This window comes from Strongylocentrotus purpuratus, unplaced genomic scaffold (genome assembly GCF_000002235.5).
Source record: "Strongylocentrotus purpuratus isolate Spur 01 unplaced genomic scaffold, Spur_5.0 spur5_scaffold_8, whole genome shotgun sequence".
Lineage (NCBI taxonomy): Eukaryota > Metazoa > Echinodermata > Echinoidea > Camarodonta > Strongylocentrotidae > Strongylocentrotus > Strongylocentrotus purpuratus.
This window is the reverse complement of record NW_022145614.1, coordinates 25,687,627-25,703,410: the sequence shown is the minus strand read 5'-3', so window position 1 is coordinate 25,703,410 and position 15,784 is coordinate 25,687,627. Positions and strand designations below refer to the sequence as shown.

The following is a 15,784-nucleotide window of genomic DNA, read 5'->3' as shown; positions in this document are numbered from 1 at the left end:
CCGCCCAAAAATGACTGAGAGTTTCGATCAGTTGGGAATCGCAGACAAAAAGCTCTGTATGATATCCGCGCTCGCTCAAAGAACATTTTAACACGTAAACCAATGGGTATCGCAGCAATATTATATTATTGTCCCGGTAACTAGAATTTTGCCGGGATTTTACTCTTGGACAAGTTGGACTATTAAATGGTTTTGGCATTTTTCGTTTCTTTAATGGCTAAAATCACGACTGCAATTTCGACCAATCAGATGGCTGGATTTCTTAAGTGAGGTATACAATGTGTAATATCAAATTCGTTTTCTGTTAAAAGGATATGCATGTCGTGTAGTGAAAATGCTATTTTTATTGTAACGACAGCGGGTAGTATAACGAGATTTTTTTGCATGTAATTGCATACTATTCATTAATTGAAATTAAATGAAATTGTTGTTTGCTTCAAAATTTTGAAATTACATAGACAAAAGTCTTCTCTCTCAGGAAGTGCTGAAAACTATAATTTGACCATCCTGACCAAATACAACTTTATTGAGCTCTAAACGAGAACCATACCATATGCGACTTGTTTTGGGTTTTGGGATTCCAGAAAGCAGTGGAATAGGTTGTTGAAATTTCCCGAAGTTAATGTGTTAAATTTCTTTGCGATTATGTTATATGGTTGGCTCTTGTTACAAGAATACACTCCAAAAGAAACATATTCGTTGAATCTGTGCTGGCTTATGTGAACAGTGACTTTATTCAAACATCCCAGCTCCGAATCCAAAGATAAAAACTGTAATACAAACATACGAGAAAATACATTTTGAGTTATACAATTCTACAAAGAACTATGAGCTAAGCGGTACCTGTAATGATCTGAGTGAAAACGACAACTAAAAACATATGACTCACAGCTACGATTCTAAATTCAAAAGAAAAGAACTAACATTACATATATCAAATATTGAAATGACAAAGCTAGTATACTGAGTTAACTAGAAATAAATATATATCATCATGATATTGGCTACCGACAAAGTGAAAATTATAACTCTACTGTACTACCAATGAGCATGAATATTACATTAAACAATCTACAAACAAATTCTGACTAAATATCACAGGTTGTAAAATACAAACCGTGTAATGAAATCAACTTAATTCTAGTGAAATATACAGATACACGCAGGTCATACATTCGTTCTCAGTCTATCTTTCAAGAAGAAGAACAAAATATATGTACTTTATAATTATCATCACGTCTTAATTACTTTACATGAGCACATATTGTCTTCTTCCGATTCCAGAATATTAACAGAATAGTGCAGCAAGGTAAAAATGGAGGGGAAAAGTCACCAATTGGAGGTTTTGATCATATTACTGCAAAAAATAATATTATTATATTGACCAATGCATTCAATTTGAACCATAAATGGTGTTCCTACTTTGTGCATAACAACTTAAAATCTTCTCATATAAACTTTAACAAACAGCAACTCGTACGGGACTTTATGTACAAAGGATCAGCAACAAGTTAAAATGAGCTAAAGTGCATATAATGAAAAATAACAGAAAAATCAATGATTTATGAAAACTATGTGACTTATGACTATAATATTCTCATTGCAGACTGCTGCAGTGACAATAAGTTTTAGAGTATGTTTGTTTATAACAAAATTAAACTTTAAAGCAAATTTTATGTCGTTACTTGACAATATTACCAAATGATAATTTAATTATGTTACCAAGATCAGGCAAAAGTGCATAAAATAAAAAATAACAGAAAAATCAATAGTTAATGAAAACTATGTGACTTATGACTATAATATTCTCATTGCAGACTGCTGCAGTGACAATTAGTTTTAGAGTATGTTTGTTTATAACAAAATTAAACTTTATAGCAAATTTTATGTCGTTACTTGACAATATTACAAAATGATAATTTAATTATGTTACAAATATCAGGCTACTTTATTCTTGTTTTCCCATATTTCATTGGCAAAACGTAGGCCATATTGTATAGGCGGCTCATCAGACTGATTTTGAATTTGTTCTCGATACTCTGAACACTTTCAGGATCATCTCCTTTCTTCACTTCAAGTGGAAACGAAAACTTGAATATAGTTTGCATAAAAATAATTGACTCGTCGTTTAGTGAGATATTACACGAGAATAACCGAACATTAAGATTGAGCTAATCATCAAAGCTTGCGTAAGCTCATCATTTCCAAAGCGCTTCCATCCAGGGTAAAGATTTCTCCCGTGTCCTCCGATTGGGACTTCATCGAGTACTGTCTTGACGCTTTCCGACCTGACCTCTTTGGCTTCGACCCTGTCGTACCTGATGACGTCGACTGTCCCCCGCTGTCGCTCGTAGAGCTCCCTTTGTTAGTGACCCCAGAGGCTGTAAACATTTCTGGGCCACGTGGTCCTTGGGGCTTTACGGGTCTCTTCGTGTACCGCTTTGGCCGATCCCTTACGACAAACTTGACGTCCGAGTTCGTCGAAGACGCAATCGAAAGCAATTCGGGGTCGCGTTGCAATAATTCAGCCTCTTTTTGTATACTGGTGGCACGCATTTCGCCGATGTAAATACGCTCTTTTTCGTAGTACACCGAAGCAGTGTCGTTTCCGTGGGCTGAGCCTAATTCGCTATGTCGGACATAAAGTGAACGCTGCGTCTTGTTGCGTTCCTCGAGTTGGAGGGAGTCTTGTGACGAGGGGCGGCTCCAGAGCTTGCCCAGATCTTGCCGGAACTTGGAACTTGAGGTCAAGAAGATGATGGGGTTAACCATGCAAGAGCTCTTGGCGAACATGGTCGGGAGCACTGAAGATAAGGCACTGATGCGATGCACGTGCGCTGCCCGAAGACACTCCACGGCGTACGGTGCCCAGACAACAATGAAAGTGAGCATCATCATGAAACACATCTGGCGAGAGAAGGAGAGAACTTGGATGAGAATGAAAATTAACAAAAACGAAAGAATTCTCATCATAGTCGATAGTTCCTACTGCAGGACGATGTATCTGTAAGATGGAGATGCAATGACATTTAGAAATAAAGGCGGTTAGGGGCAATCAGAAGTGAACGTTATATAATTTTCTCCCTATTAACAGCATCTGCTAATGGGTTGTAGTGAATGACAGATGTGATTAAACACAATAACCGAGAAGGCCTGCCTAAGATATGGCTTTACTATACGCGCATAATAAATAATTATAATAGTAATTGAGCGATTCAATCAAGCTGGACGTGCAATGTATAGTCTATTATTTAAAACGTACCAATTGCACTTACCTATTGATATCTTCTTTGAATTATTTGATCAAATTGTGTTGCCTATTCTGCTCTATGTGAGTCAGATATGGGGATTTGAAGTGCTACATGATCTTGAAATCGTCCACATGTTTTGTAAGCAAGCTCTTTCTGTGAACAAATCAACTGCAAATTGTATGGTACTTGGTGAATTGGGGAGGCTGAAACTAGAGAAATATATCGAAAGCAGAATGATAAACTGTTGGTGTAGGATTGTACATAGAAGCCAAGATAAATTTCTGGTTGGGTGTACATTTTTCTTAAGATTACTCTTTGAGCAGAATATCTATCAGGCACCTTGGTTTAAAGAAATCAAGCTGACTCTGGACAATTATGGGGATATTTAATTTATGGGAAATTTATGAAAATACTAGTTGTGATTGGGTCAAACAAACTGTGGAACGTCGATTGAAAGATTCTCATGCCCAGTAGTGTTCTGCTTGTATGTACAATAATTCGCATTGTGTTAACTATCGTATCTTCAAACATTCTATATGTTTAGAAAGATACTTTGATCTCATTAAAAGAGATCCGACAATTTTAAGTCGTTTTCGCTGTGGCAATCATTACCTGCCGATTGTATCTGGTAGATAATCAAATACCCCCAGGAAAACGAGGTTATATACGCTCTGCAATTTGCCAGATGACTTTCATTACTTTTTTGATTGAACGACCGAATACACTTAAAATGTATCAGGTTTTTAAACTCCAATATTAATGTACAAACACGTTTAAATGTAGTAAAATTCTGTCGAAAAATAATGCTTCGTTTTCATTAATTTAAGTATGTGCACATAACATGTTACGAGTTCAATGTTATCTTTATGTTTCTCTTTTTGTCTTATATCAAATTATTAAATTGCTATCAAGAATATTTTCAGTAATTCAGTAATACAAATAACAATTTACGAGTCAACGGTGCCAATGACGCGCTGCCTCAAAATTTGGCGCAAAGTTTTAAACCATAAATAGTCATAATTGACATGCGAGGGCAAGTAGTATTCCTTATTTATAATTGTTTCTGACATCTTTCTACAAAGGACTAAAATGAACGAGAAAGCTGAGATTTTTTAAAATCACCATTTACTGAATTCAACCATCTTTTTGACATACATGATGGCCTACTAACCTTTGTAACGTGCGTGTCAATTTTCGCCTCCCGTTTGCGGAGTCTCCCAAAGACGACTACGCCTGCATCTTTTTCCTCTGTACGACCTGGATCTACTCCCCGGATCCTGAAGAAATGGATGCAAGTGAAAGGATAAAACATGTATTTAGAAAGGGTGCAATATTGCTGGGGGGGGGGGGCTGTTTCACAAAGATCCCAAGTTGAACTTAACTCTAAGTTGGACTTAACTATTATGGAGAGGCCAGTAGAGCCGTTTGTAGCCTTAAAATAAAATACATGTATTGTTCTATTTTACTTTTATCATATTGTTTATTGCTTTACATTGCATTTGAATTGTACTGTGTAATACCGGGCTCTGGTGCAAGGCCTTTTTGATGTCCTGAAGAGCCTATCCTATATTTTACAAAATAACACAAACAAATAAGTAAAGACGTACTTCATTTACAGCACTGATATAGTACAGGGCAATTTTAAAGGAAATTTAAGTTGCGGGTGATGGTGCAAACTCGTGTAGCTTAAAAAAGATCAAAAATTGAATACGCAGCCGCTATTTGCGGGGTATCAAAAGAAAATCAAATGAATAAGAATATAGGGCCACACTTTTGCGCTCTGTGTGCAATGAAAAATCGTGTGACCAGCATACATTATTTGGTTTCTTAGTTTCTTTGTCCTGGTGGCTAAGAAATCACTGTATAATAATTGCAAGCAATGAGAGAGGACAGACGACATTGAGACCTCTCCGAGGGATACGGTAATGAGGATCAACGCCTCATTAAAATGAACGAGCGCATTGACTTGGTTTCGGACCTTGAACCTCCTAGTAACGAGGCAACTGTTCTACCACTGATGTCATGATAATACAGGGAAAGCTTTAGATTGAAAATTACACAGTACATCATCCAAATCCCTCTTCCATGCACATGATTTTTAAGGAACGCTTACTTTTGGGCCACACGGATGTAACAGTAGAGCATGATGACAAATGATCTACCACTGATGACATGTTATACTGTATATGGAAAGTTTCGATTCAAGATTATACAGTACATCATTCAAATCCCTCTTCCATGCACATGATTTTTAAGGAACGCTTACTTTTTAGCCACACGGATGTAACAGTAGAGCATGATGAAGATCTGTAGAAGATAGACGCCGATAGTACAGGCTACCATGTATGAAATGTCACTGATGGTTCGGCCAACCCAGTTAACAGAACAAGAAGTGCCAAACGGCTCGTAAATATAACTACTCCAGCCGACGAATGGGGTTACCGTCCAGAAGAAGGCATACACCCATATTACAACGATAACCCCGCTCGTAAAGTTGGCCGTTAGCTTTGGACCTGTTGCCAAGGATAGCAAGGGAAAGGATGATAGTGTAAGAAAACGAAATTAAAAACGTGTATGGATACATCGTTATGCCGCTCTCGAACCGTCTTTGAACTCATTATGTTGATAATATACTGCAAAGGAATAAAAGACTCACCAAGTCAAAGATTGATTGATATGGAAGTACAAACATGAAAGAATCATGATGTTACAGCTGACATGCGAAAACCGCTTTGCAATTACGCTAAAAGATTAAAGACATTTGTGCCGTCGTAAAAAACAGGCCTTACCAAATTTTCAGTAACGTACAGTTCAAAAATAAATAATTGCAATTTGAATGAAGTTTTTCAGTTTTTCACAATTTTTTTACAAATGAACACATAAGGCTCATTACCGTTTGAATAGTAACATATTCAGATTGGTAGACCGGGTATTTTTTTGTTCAAAGTGTTTGAGGAATTTGTTATATTCATATGACATCCTTATCTCACTCATATTGTCTACTTACGTAGGTCTGTCTTTACAATATAGATGTATCTGTAAACTGCAATGGCTGCATGGGTGGAGATGGTGCTACAGGAGAGTGTGTAGACGCAGAACGCATAAAACTGGCAGCCTACATCCCCGAAGAGCCATCGGCCCCAGTACCCCGACACGGTCGTGAGGGGGTACCCAGCTACGGACACGCCCAAGTCGCTGGCGGCCATGTTGATCAGGAGGAGGTTGATTGACCGCTTTCGGAAGGTCCTGTAGCGGCACAACACGCAGATAACCGTGATGTTGCCGACCGTCGCGATCGAACCTATGAAAGAAATGGAACGCATTTCCAATACTATGGTTAATTTTCGAGATGTGTGCATATGTTATTTAATGGACACGCATTCCTAGTTCATAATAGAGTGTATTCCATGTGAGATAGGCCTACATCGGACTCGCTAGATTCGATTTTTGACTTGAGATTTGCGTCTGTTTGTTCGATTTGATTTAATCTCATTTAGTTTCGTATTAATATGAATATGATGAGCATGTACAAAGTACGTACGAATCCAATAATAGACCAAAAACAATGTAATAATTTTTTTTTAAATTTCAGATTGTGTAATCATTACAGCCCTTCACATATTAATTTATTTATTTATTCATCAATTCATTATATAGAAGTGATAATAATAATTATTATTATTATAATGGTAATAGTAATGATTGTGTCGCCCCGGGAAAGCGCCATCAGCATTAAAGGGAATGTCCACCCTGAAATTAAGTTAGTTTTAATAGGAATAGAAAAATGAGAGAAACAAGTCAGTGAAAGTTTGAGCAAATTCCGATTAAAAATAAGGAAGTTAGGATTTTTGAAGTTGTGATCAATCAGACACAAATTGGCAACTCTATGACGTATCATGCGAGCTCAACTTCCATTTGCTCAGTACTAAAAAAATCTAAAATTTTCATTTTCCCTCAAGAAAAATTTCAACCATACATGCACCCTAAATATAATAATTGCAAATATGTTTCTATACTCCCCCTGCAAGGAACAAATATATATTCCGTCATCATAACGAAGAAAACATGATTTTATGGAATATTATGCACAAAGCAAATGAAGGAGAGCTCGTATAATAAGTCACAGAGTTGCCAATTTGTATTTGATTGATCACAACTTCAATAATTCATAACTTTCTTATTTTCATTCAGAATTTGCTCAAACTTTCACTCACCTGATTTTCTTATTATTCTGCCTCTATCTAAACAAACTTATTTTGGGGGTGGACTTTCCCTTTAATGTTATTCTTCATGAAGGACCTGCATGCAATAACCATTACCCAAGCAATGCCAAGTACCCATTTACACCTGGGTGGAGAGTGGCGTATGTGAAATAATGTCTTGTCAAGGGACGGTAATGCCTGGGTGGATCGATTCGAACCATCAGCCCAAGGATTGTGAGTCAAGAGTATGATTCATTACACCACGACACCACTACACCACTACACCACTACACTACTCCACTGATATGATACTCACCAACGATGGTAAGATAGATGGCGGTTAGTAGATATCCAGTTCGCGTCAGAGGAACCATATATTCTGGCTGTAGACGGGATATGGCTTCTGTGGCCGAACTCTCTGTCACCGATGCCGCCATCTGACGATATTTATGATGCGCGTTATCCTTGGAGAGTGAACAAAAATGGACAATGGTGTCACTTTGATGAATTGAGAGGGTTTTTTAAATCGGCCCATTTCAAAAAATGATAGTTAGATTCCACCTATTTAGGTAAATAATTAAGCAAGTTCTCCCCAAGACGTAAATAGCGTATGGAAAACTGAATGGGTGTGTGATTTTTAAGAACATCTGTTATCGGGCAGCACAGGAAGCCTTGGCCAAAGACAAAGTTTAGTGATGTCCTGGATTTGGGCGTTTTTCTTACACATATTTACATTAAATTCGTCAATACTCACAGACAAACCTATCTTTACAATACTTGTATTAAAAAACAGTAGAGAAGATTATATAAAGAGAAATACACACATATATTGGCGTAAACACAAGGCATGCATAAATTTGTGTCAAGCCTGGCCAAAGGAAAAAAAGGGTTTATAGTTATGTTGTAAATGTATTAGCCTCTCCAGATATGCTCTTTGTGATGCATTGCTATAACACTGCACAATTCTCGGTGTTAACTGAAACCACCATCAGATATCTATACATGTCAACATCATGTATGAGTATGCAATAAGCATAAAGGCTATTGAGATGTAATAACCTATAATGGGTGATTGTGATAGATCGTCACTACGCAAACTTGTATAACTGAATAATTTGCAAACTGGCCCTTTACATCCGGTAAACACAAAACTTGTGTTGTTCTAACACTCAACTGTTGTGGACAAATTTAGATACGATAATAGTTTCAGAAAAACATCCTTAATTTTTGTGGTCAGTGACTCTAATAATGTAAACATCTTTCATCGTTTTCATCGTTTCTCTGACTCATCAACCGCTAGAAGTGGAAAGGAAGTACGTCATAAAACATGCGTGAACTTCAGTACAAGCACACTATCCCCAGAGTTTGTTAAGAGTCTTGGCCAAGTGACCATCATAACGGTCAAGTGGCATAGCATGATTCCACCTATTAATGGACACTGAAATGATTTGGGGCACATGTCTCTCCTAGAAAATGAAATGTAAATGTACAAGGCCGTTGCTTGCATGGGAGGGGTGGTCCAGACATTATCTACTCTCGTCTTTTCCCCTTCCCCCTTCCCTTTCCTCTCCTTTCTCGCTTTTTTTTTCTATTTTTTTCTACCATCCGATTGGGCACACACCCCCCCCCCCCCTCGTGCCCCTGTTTCTACGCCACTGGTCAGAGGGAGCGTATTATTTAATAATAATTTTGAAGATGATAACGTCACAACAGGCTCAGGGGAGTCATTTTTAATAAATAAAAGATAAAGTTGAGTACTGGTCAAGCGATGCATTGTGAAAGATATTGTCGGAAGCAATGATTGAAAAAATAGTTAATCACGTAGCAAGTAAGAATTGGAGTATACTGGGAGGTTTTCAAATTATCAAAATGATAAAATGCTAGATCAGTCTTGGTAAAAAAAATCACTTGCACTGCACACAGATAAGGACAACACACACACACCTGACATGACAAATTTGGTCCAAACGTCTAAGCTAGTTGCGTCTAAATCCCGGCTTGTATACGTATCTCGGCATTTCACGTATATTCTCATTCTACTTGTAAAAAGAAGCTCTGGTAGCAGAATATAATTTAATTGAAAATTGTTGCATTTGGTTTCCTTTTGTATCAGAAGAGCAAAATCTCGAAGATTTCAATAATTTCCCTTTAGTGTCTTGTAATTATGTGCCCTATGATTAAGGTATTTTCTTTTAAACATTCAATCAGCTGATGTACGAGATTTATTCTATTATTGTTGTATTATTACCAAAGCTCCTTCTCTCCCCTTTCCTTTTCTTCTCTGCAAGTCACTCTTTTCTATTTGTATTTGTTATTGTTGTATCTAAGTTGAGGGCTGCGGGCACGTCAAGCTACTTTGCTTATTTCTGTAGCCCTCCTGCATCTAATGTATGTTAATTATGCATTCAATATTTTGTTTAAATTCGTCTATTATCTGTATAAAATTATATACACTTAAAATATTGTATCAAACCATATTATGTTTATGAAAATGTATGATGAAAAAAAAGAAAAAAGATGCAAAAACCAATCAATCAAATCAAATCAAATACTGTTGCCCATAAGTTGGACTAATTGTTTTCTTACCTCTTTTTATGAAATTATTGTGACAATATGGTTTCTTCTTGATAGACATAGCTTATATCTTAACGGAACTTTATTGATAGATTAATAGATAAATTTCAGTCTGAAAAGATACAAACTATTCCAACTGGATATTTTGAACTATTCCACATAACGTACATACATAACTAACTGGAGGTGGGTGTATTACAGAGGGCCGAGGTGTGTGGGCGATGTGCGTGCGTATTGGTATCTGCATGTGCGTGTGCGGTGTGTGCTGGTGCGTACGTGAGCTGACCAAACAATTAACCTGCCAGCTGACCTGTCTCATGGGTATTACACTACCACTCTTGCCCTTATTGTGAACTATATTAATAAGCAAGTGCTTCGTATTTCGAGTAGTAACTTCATAGGATTTCTGGGTTTAGGGATTGGAGGGATATTACTCACCTGATGCAGAAAAGTAATCCGCGATATTGATGTCATGTAATTTAAATGCAAACAGGTATGGCTGATATTTTCATCCTGTATAAACAGTTTTAAATAAATAAATACATAAATAAGTGCAACCTTGTTATGAATATTTCAATCTCAATGGTTAACCGCTAGATTATAAACCGCATATATTATTCTGGGTTACTTCTTTTCATCAGTGTTATCATTTGTTTGCTCGATCTACTCAGTTCAATTAACTTGAACGGATAGCTCTGGGAGAAAAAAAACATAATGAAGCTATTTGTATTGCAATCATCAAAGTAAGACACAAGAATAAACGAAAAGATAAAGCAACGATAGCTTAGTTTGAAGTCTTCTTAAACCCTCATTAAAATATATTTTGCTCATGCTGTCATACTTCTTATATTAACAGTTGCTTTGAATCAGACAGGTGATAATGGTCAAGATAAGAGTAAAATTGTTGTTTGTGTTCAGTACGACATCAACTGAAGGGCAATGAGTTTAGAAATAATGTTTGAGATTACGTTATATGTCATTAGGACGTTCTCTTATTACAGAAATGTGGTGTACAAGGCTATTGAAAGTGGCGCGGGTTGATTTTTCTTTGAAGTCTATGCCATATTCTCGCTCTGTCCTTGCGAAGATAAACCGAATGTATGCCAACAATGTTGGTAAAATCTTTGTGACACGTCACACGTGTGAATAATAATAATATCAAATTTAAAATGATAGTTGTTTTTTTTTAAATTATAGAGATATAATATAATACATTTTACACCTGTAATACCCATCGGCTTTGCATATTATGTTGTATACATGTATTTTATATTAAATGCATGACATATCAATGTTTGTTTCCTTGGGAGGAGTTCTATTCCTATTGACTCAAAAGATCTTTCATTTGATTATTTGTTTTGTATGAACGTATATATATATATATATATATATATATATATATATGTGTGTGTGTGTGTGTGTGTGTGTGTGTGTGTGGATGGGTGTGGGTGAGTGTTTGTGTGTGTGACTATCTTTTTATGTATCCATATACCATGTAAATACCACAAATTTCCATCGCTAAGTGGACAATTACGATGAACCTTATGAAGCATATTATGTTGTATACATGTATTTTATATTAAATGCATGACATATCAATGTGTGTTTCCTTGGGAGTAGTTCTATTCCTGTTGACTCAAAATATCTTTCATTTTATTAGTTGTTTTGTATGAACGTATATATATATATATATATATATATATATATATATATATATGTGTGTATGTGTGTGTGTGTGCGTGGGTATGGGTGTGGGTGAGTGTTTGTGTGTATGACTATCTTTTTATGTATCCATATACCATGTAAATACCACAAATTTCCATCGCTAAATGGACAATAAAGATGAACCTTATGAAGCAGAACACGTTGCGAACACTCAACTTCTCGGCATCCTAGAGAATGGGGTCCTTGACCCACAAGAGAAAGAGGACGTCCATTCTACTCTTATACGAGTCTTTCATCCCTATGTCCATCCAACTGTTAATAACCACTTACGATATGAAGTTCGATATAGCATCATTTTGGCTATAACGAAATATTAATCCAAAGTGTTTAAGCAACTGAATTCCAATTAAAACAAACACAAAGTCGTAAGCATTTACTTCTTTTTAAAATAATTTTTGTTATCAAGTTTCTTTAATAAGTACGCTTATGTCATTCGTCTTATGCAATGGGAGATGTAGTGCACGATCAACAAATACCGTTATATTCTGAATTAATTACTGATTCAATTCATTTCAATTCGGATTTATTTCCAATTACACGAAAGGAGGTATGCAAACGGACAGAAATGTTTTTAAAAATACACAAAATCGACGGATACAAAATTTATACAAAAAGAAATGGATAAAATAAAAAATGAAGTAAAACAAACAAACAAAATCATCGGAAAAGGGCAGGTATTTAAAAGCCAAGTTCTAGCTTGTATAAGTAGGCATGCCGTATAGCAAATATTCTACGGTTTATCGTGTGAGTAAAAAAAAAAGTTTTCACTCAGAAAAACTGTCATTTAATTTAAAAGTCAGCTATGAACGAAAGGTTATTATACAAGTTTTTATAGAGTGTTAAATCCCGAATCGGTTGGTATAATTTGTGAGGGGTGTGTGTTCACGCTTGGATGAACAGGTAGCTTCGTTTGCGAGAGTGCAAAATTCGACTTGGGCAAAAGTATTAGGGTGAGAGAATGAATTGGATGTATCAAATGAGATGCATTGCATATGCTTTTTTCAGAAGCAAAGTCACACACACACACACGCACATACACACTCACATTTAGATGCAAACTAACCGAATCCTGTGGGAGAAACAATTCATTACGATGTTAATGCACCAAACTTTCATTATGGCATTATTATTGAATTTAAATTCCATTTTGATATTGAATGGGAAATGTATGATTTTACAGGAATGTTCATTACGTAATAATGACTTGACTGCGTGTATTTTGCATTTATCTGAATGTGCGAGTGCGCGGAAGTGTGTGCGTGTGTGGGAATGTGTGTGTGGGACTGACTGAGTGTGCCTCTGTGTGTGTTTTGATATGTGTGGCATGATTAATTGTGTTAGGGATATTATTTGGATCTGCAAAGACCGAGTTAGTACCCGCCTCGAATAGAAAGATAAAGAGATTCAAATGCGTTGGAAAGGTCCATAAACACTCCGATGACATGTTTATTATCATTTTAGTCAAAAATCATATCTGTCCTGAATGTAAATTGTTTATGAAAGCCGTTTCCGTTGAATGGTTGGTTCTAAATCCGTACTGACCAATATATAAGATATTATTTAGTAATTTTCATCTTTGTATCTATTATAATATTTTATATACAGTTTTTTTCTAGTATCTTTGAGAAACAAATCAGGAACGACTTTGATCGATAATTCGTAAAATCATATAGATCACCTTTTTTATATACTGGAACTACTTTGTTTTAGTAACAGATTGTAGTTATGTAAGAAATGTTCGACAATATAAAGTAAAGAATATTAAACAAGTATTGGAGTAAAATTATCAAAACCACTATAATGACCCTCAGGGGGAGGGGGAAGGGGTCTTGATATGTGAAAACTTATCCAAAAAAATAAAGGATTCTAACGTTTGTTTGTTTGGTTTTATGAAAAACGGAAACGAAAACAATCTTTCAGGAGAATTGTACATTTTCCAACTTTGCAATATGAAAACTCAAAGATTGTAAGGCTTCATGGGATAAGTTTCACAGAGTGACTTTTTACTTTAAAATGGGATAAATGCGGATTTCGCAATACACTCTAAGTAAATTGAAGAAACGAATAATTTCTTTCGTATTTCGGAATAATTCTACAGAAATTAAAACGAAAATCGAATTCATACTTACAGCAAAGATGAAGCGATGCTCAGTTTTCAAATCAATAAGTTGGTGTCAAAAATTTATTCCTACAGCATTTCAGAGAGTTCTACGTTCGAAGAACAGTGACGATTGTGAAATTAAAAAACAGAGTATGAGCTCCAGTGATATCCACGCTATGATACTCGATGAATTCGACGCCCTCGAAACTGTGGATGAGGATAACGGGCGCTCAATTCATCGACTGCTGATATAATGGGTATAAATGGGCGTATTGTAACAACACATATGCAGTATGGATGGAAATGACGCATTCTTGTTCGCTCATCAAAGAAATCCTACAAGTGATTATCAAGCTCTAAGAATACGTATAATTATGTGCAGGCCTCCCTCCCATTAGCCTCGTAAGCGTACTAAACAAGGTTAAAATAAAAGCTAAACGGTCGCCTATACTCTCTATTCAAACTAATTACATTGGAGAAGTTGTTTTTAACTGCGTTGTGGCTTGGTTCATGTTCTGTTGCTTCATAAAGTACAAAAATGTAATACTATAAAAAGCAGCCTTGGAATCGAAAAGATTAAATTGTTTACGCGTGGTTGCATGTAATAATCTGTTTAGACTAAAAAGTTTGTCTTGTTGTACTCAGTAATGTATATCCAGTAACGTTTCGTAATCCGGAGTTGGGAAGCAAATGACTGCAAAGACGTCGCATTGAATGTGATGTCCATTGTCTCATTGACAAGCCAGTGGCGTAACGGGGCCCAGCCATGGGGAGGGGGTACCTATCTGAAGATGTAGTCTTGCATTATTTTGACTAGCGAAGAACATAAAAGTAGTATTGACTTAATCATGAAAATGGTTTAGTTTGTTAATTAGACAGCGATTTGTAATTCATCTTATCATCTCTCTCTCTCTCTCTCTCTCTCTCTCACACACACACACACACACACGCGCGCACACACAGAAAATTCTTTTTCTTTATATATATATATATATATATATATATATATATATATATATATATATTTCCCTCTCCCTCTCTCTCTCAACCTCTTTCTCTCCCTCTCTCCCTCTCCCCCCTCTCTCTCTCTCTCTCCCTCTCCCCCCTCTCTCTCTCTCTCTCCCTCTCTCCCTTTCTCTCTTACTGTGCATGTCATTCCATGAAGAGGGCACTCGCCCTCATCACTACACCCCTGTCGCATCATGTAATCTGATGTAAACATCCATCGATAATTATCCACACATTCTTTCTCTTCATCTCTCTCTCTCTCCCTCTCTCTCTCTTTCTCTCTCTCTCTCTCTCCCTCTCTCCCCCCCCCCCCCCCTCTCTCTCTCTCTCACTCTCTCTCTCTCTCTCCCCTCTCTCTCTCTCTCTCTCCCTCTCTCTCTCTCTCTCTCTCTCTCTCTCCCTCTCCTTCATTCTCCTTGAATCATCCCAAATGTTCACGGCTCGACGTCTGGCCTGCTGTTGCAATTAGGAAATTAGATCCGCATTCATCAAATCCATTAGACTTCTCGGGCTCTAATCATCATGGTTGTACCGAATTTCATTTGCGTAATTTTTTTCTCAGTCCTTGTCTACGTGTGTAATATTATTCAATCCATGTATAATCAGATTACAGCATTCATTCAAGACAACATGAATGTCATTAGACTTCTATTTTCTGAGTCATTACTATGTAAGGCATGGTCCCAAAGTAAGCATACCAGGAATGTTGAAGATCGATAAAAAGCAGTTGTCATGCACATGTTTAATTAATTTTGTCACCATACCAACAGGCGCGCCTTTATAACACCGACCCCCTTTCTATTCATCTCCTTTTTTTTTCCCCCTTCATTTTCAATAGTTGGAAAATGTTAATTTACCTATTCTATTGGCAAACTTCTCATGATGGAATTCGTAACGGTAGTTTGACACGCTTTCCGAGGTCA

The 15,784-nt window shown here is 36.5% G+C and overlaps 1 protein-coding gene across 1 annotated transcript; it reads right to left on the bottom strand.

The window, feature by feature from the left end:
- Positions 1–1,150: 1,150 nt before the first annotated feature.
- On the bottom strand, positions 1,151–14,063 carry LOC100891307 (visual pigment-like receptor peropsin). Its single transcript, XM_011676116.2, has 6 exons — positions 13,882–14,063; positions 7,770–7,917; positions 6,259–6,552; positions 5,518–5,764; positions 4,423–4,528; positions 1,151–2,907 (listed from the first exon to the last, which is right to left on the bottom strand). Exons 2-6 carry the CDS (start codon positions 7,888–7,890, stop codon positions 2,179–2,181), a joined length of 1,497 nt encoding a protein of 498 aa, XP_011674418.2. The 5' UTR covers positions 7,891–7,917; positions 13,882–14,063; the 3' UTR covers positions 1,151–2,178.
- Positions 14,064–15,784: the final 1,721 nt, after the last annotated feature.

Coding starts and splice junctions, on each gene's coding strand:
- LOC100891307 (XM_011676116.2), bottom strand. CDS start 7,890: ATGGCGGCATCGGTGACAGAGAGTTCGGCCACAGAAGCCATATCCCGT. Junction 5,765..6,258: donor TATTGTAAAGACAGACCTAC/GTAAGTAGACAA, acceptor CCTTGGCAACAG/GTCCAAAGCTAACGGCCAAC. Junction 4,529..5,517: donor TACATCCGTGTGGCTAAAAA/GTAAGCGTTCCT, acceptor CCATTTCTTCAG/GATCCGGGGAGTAGATCCAG.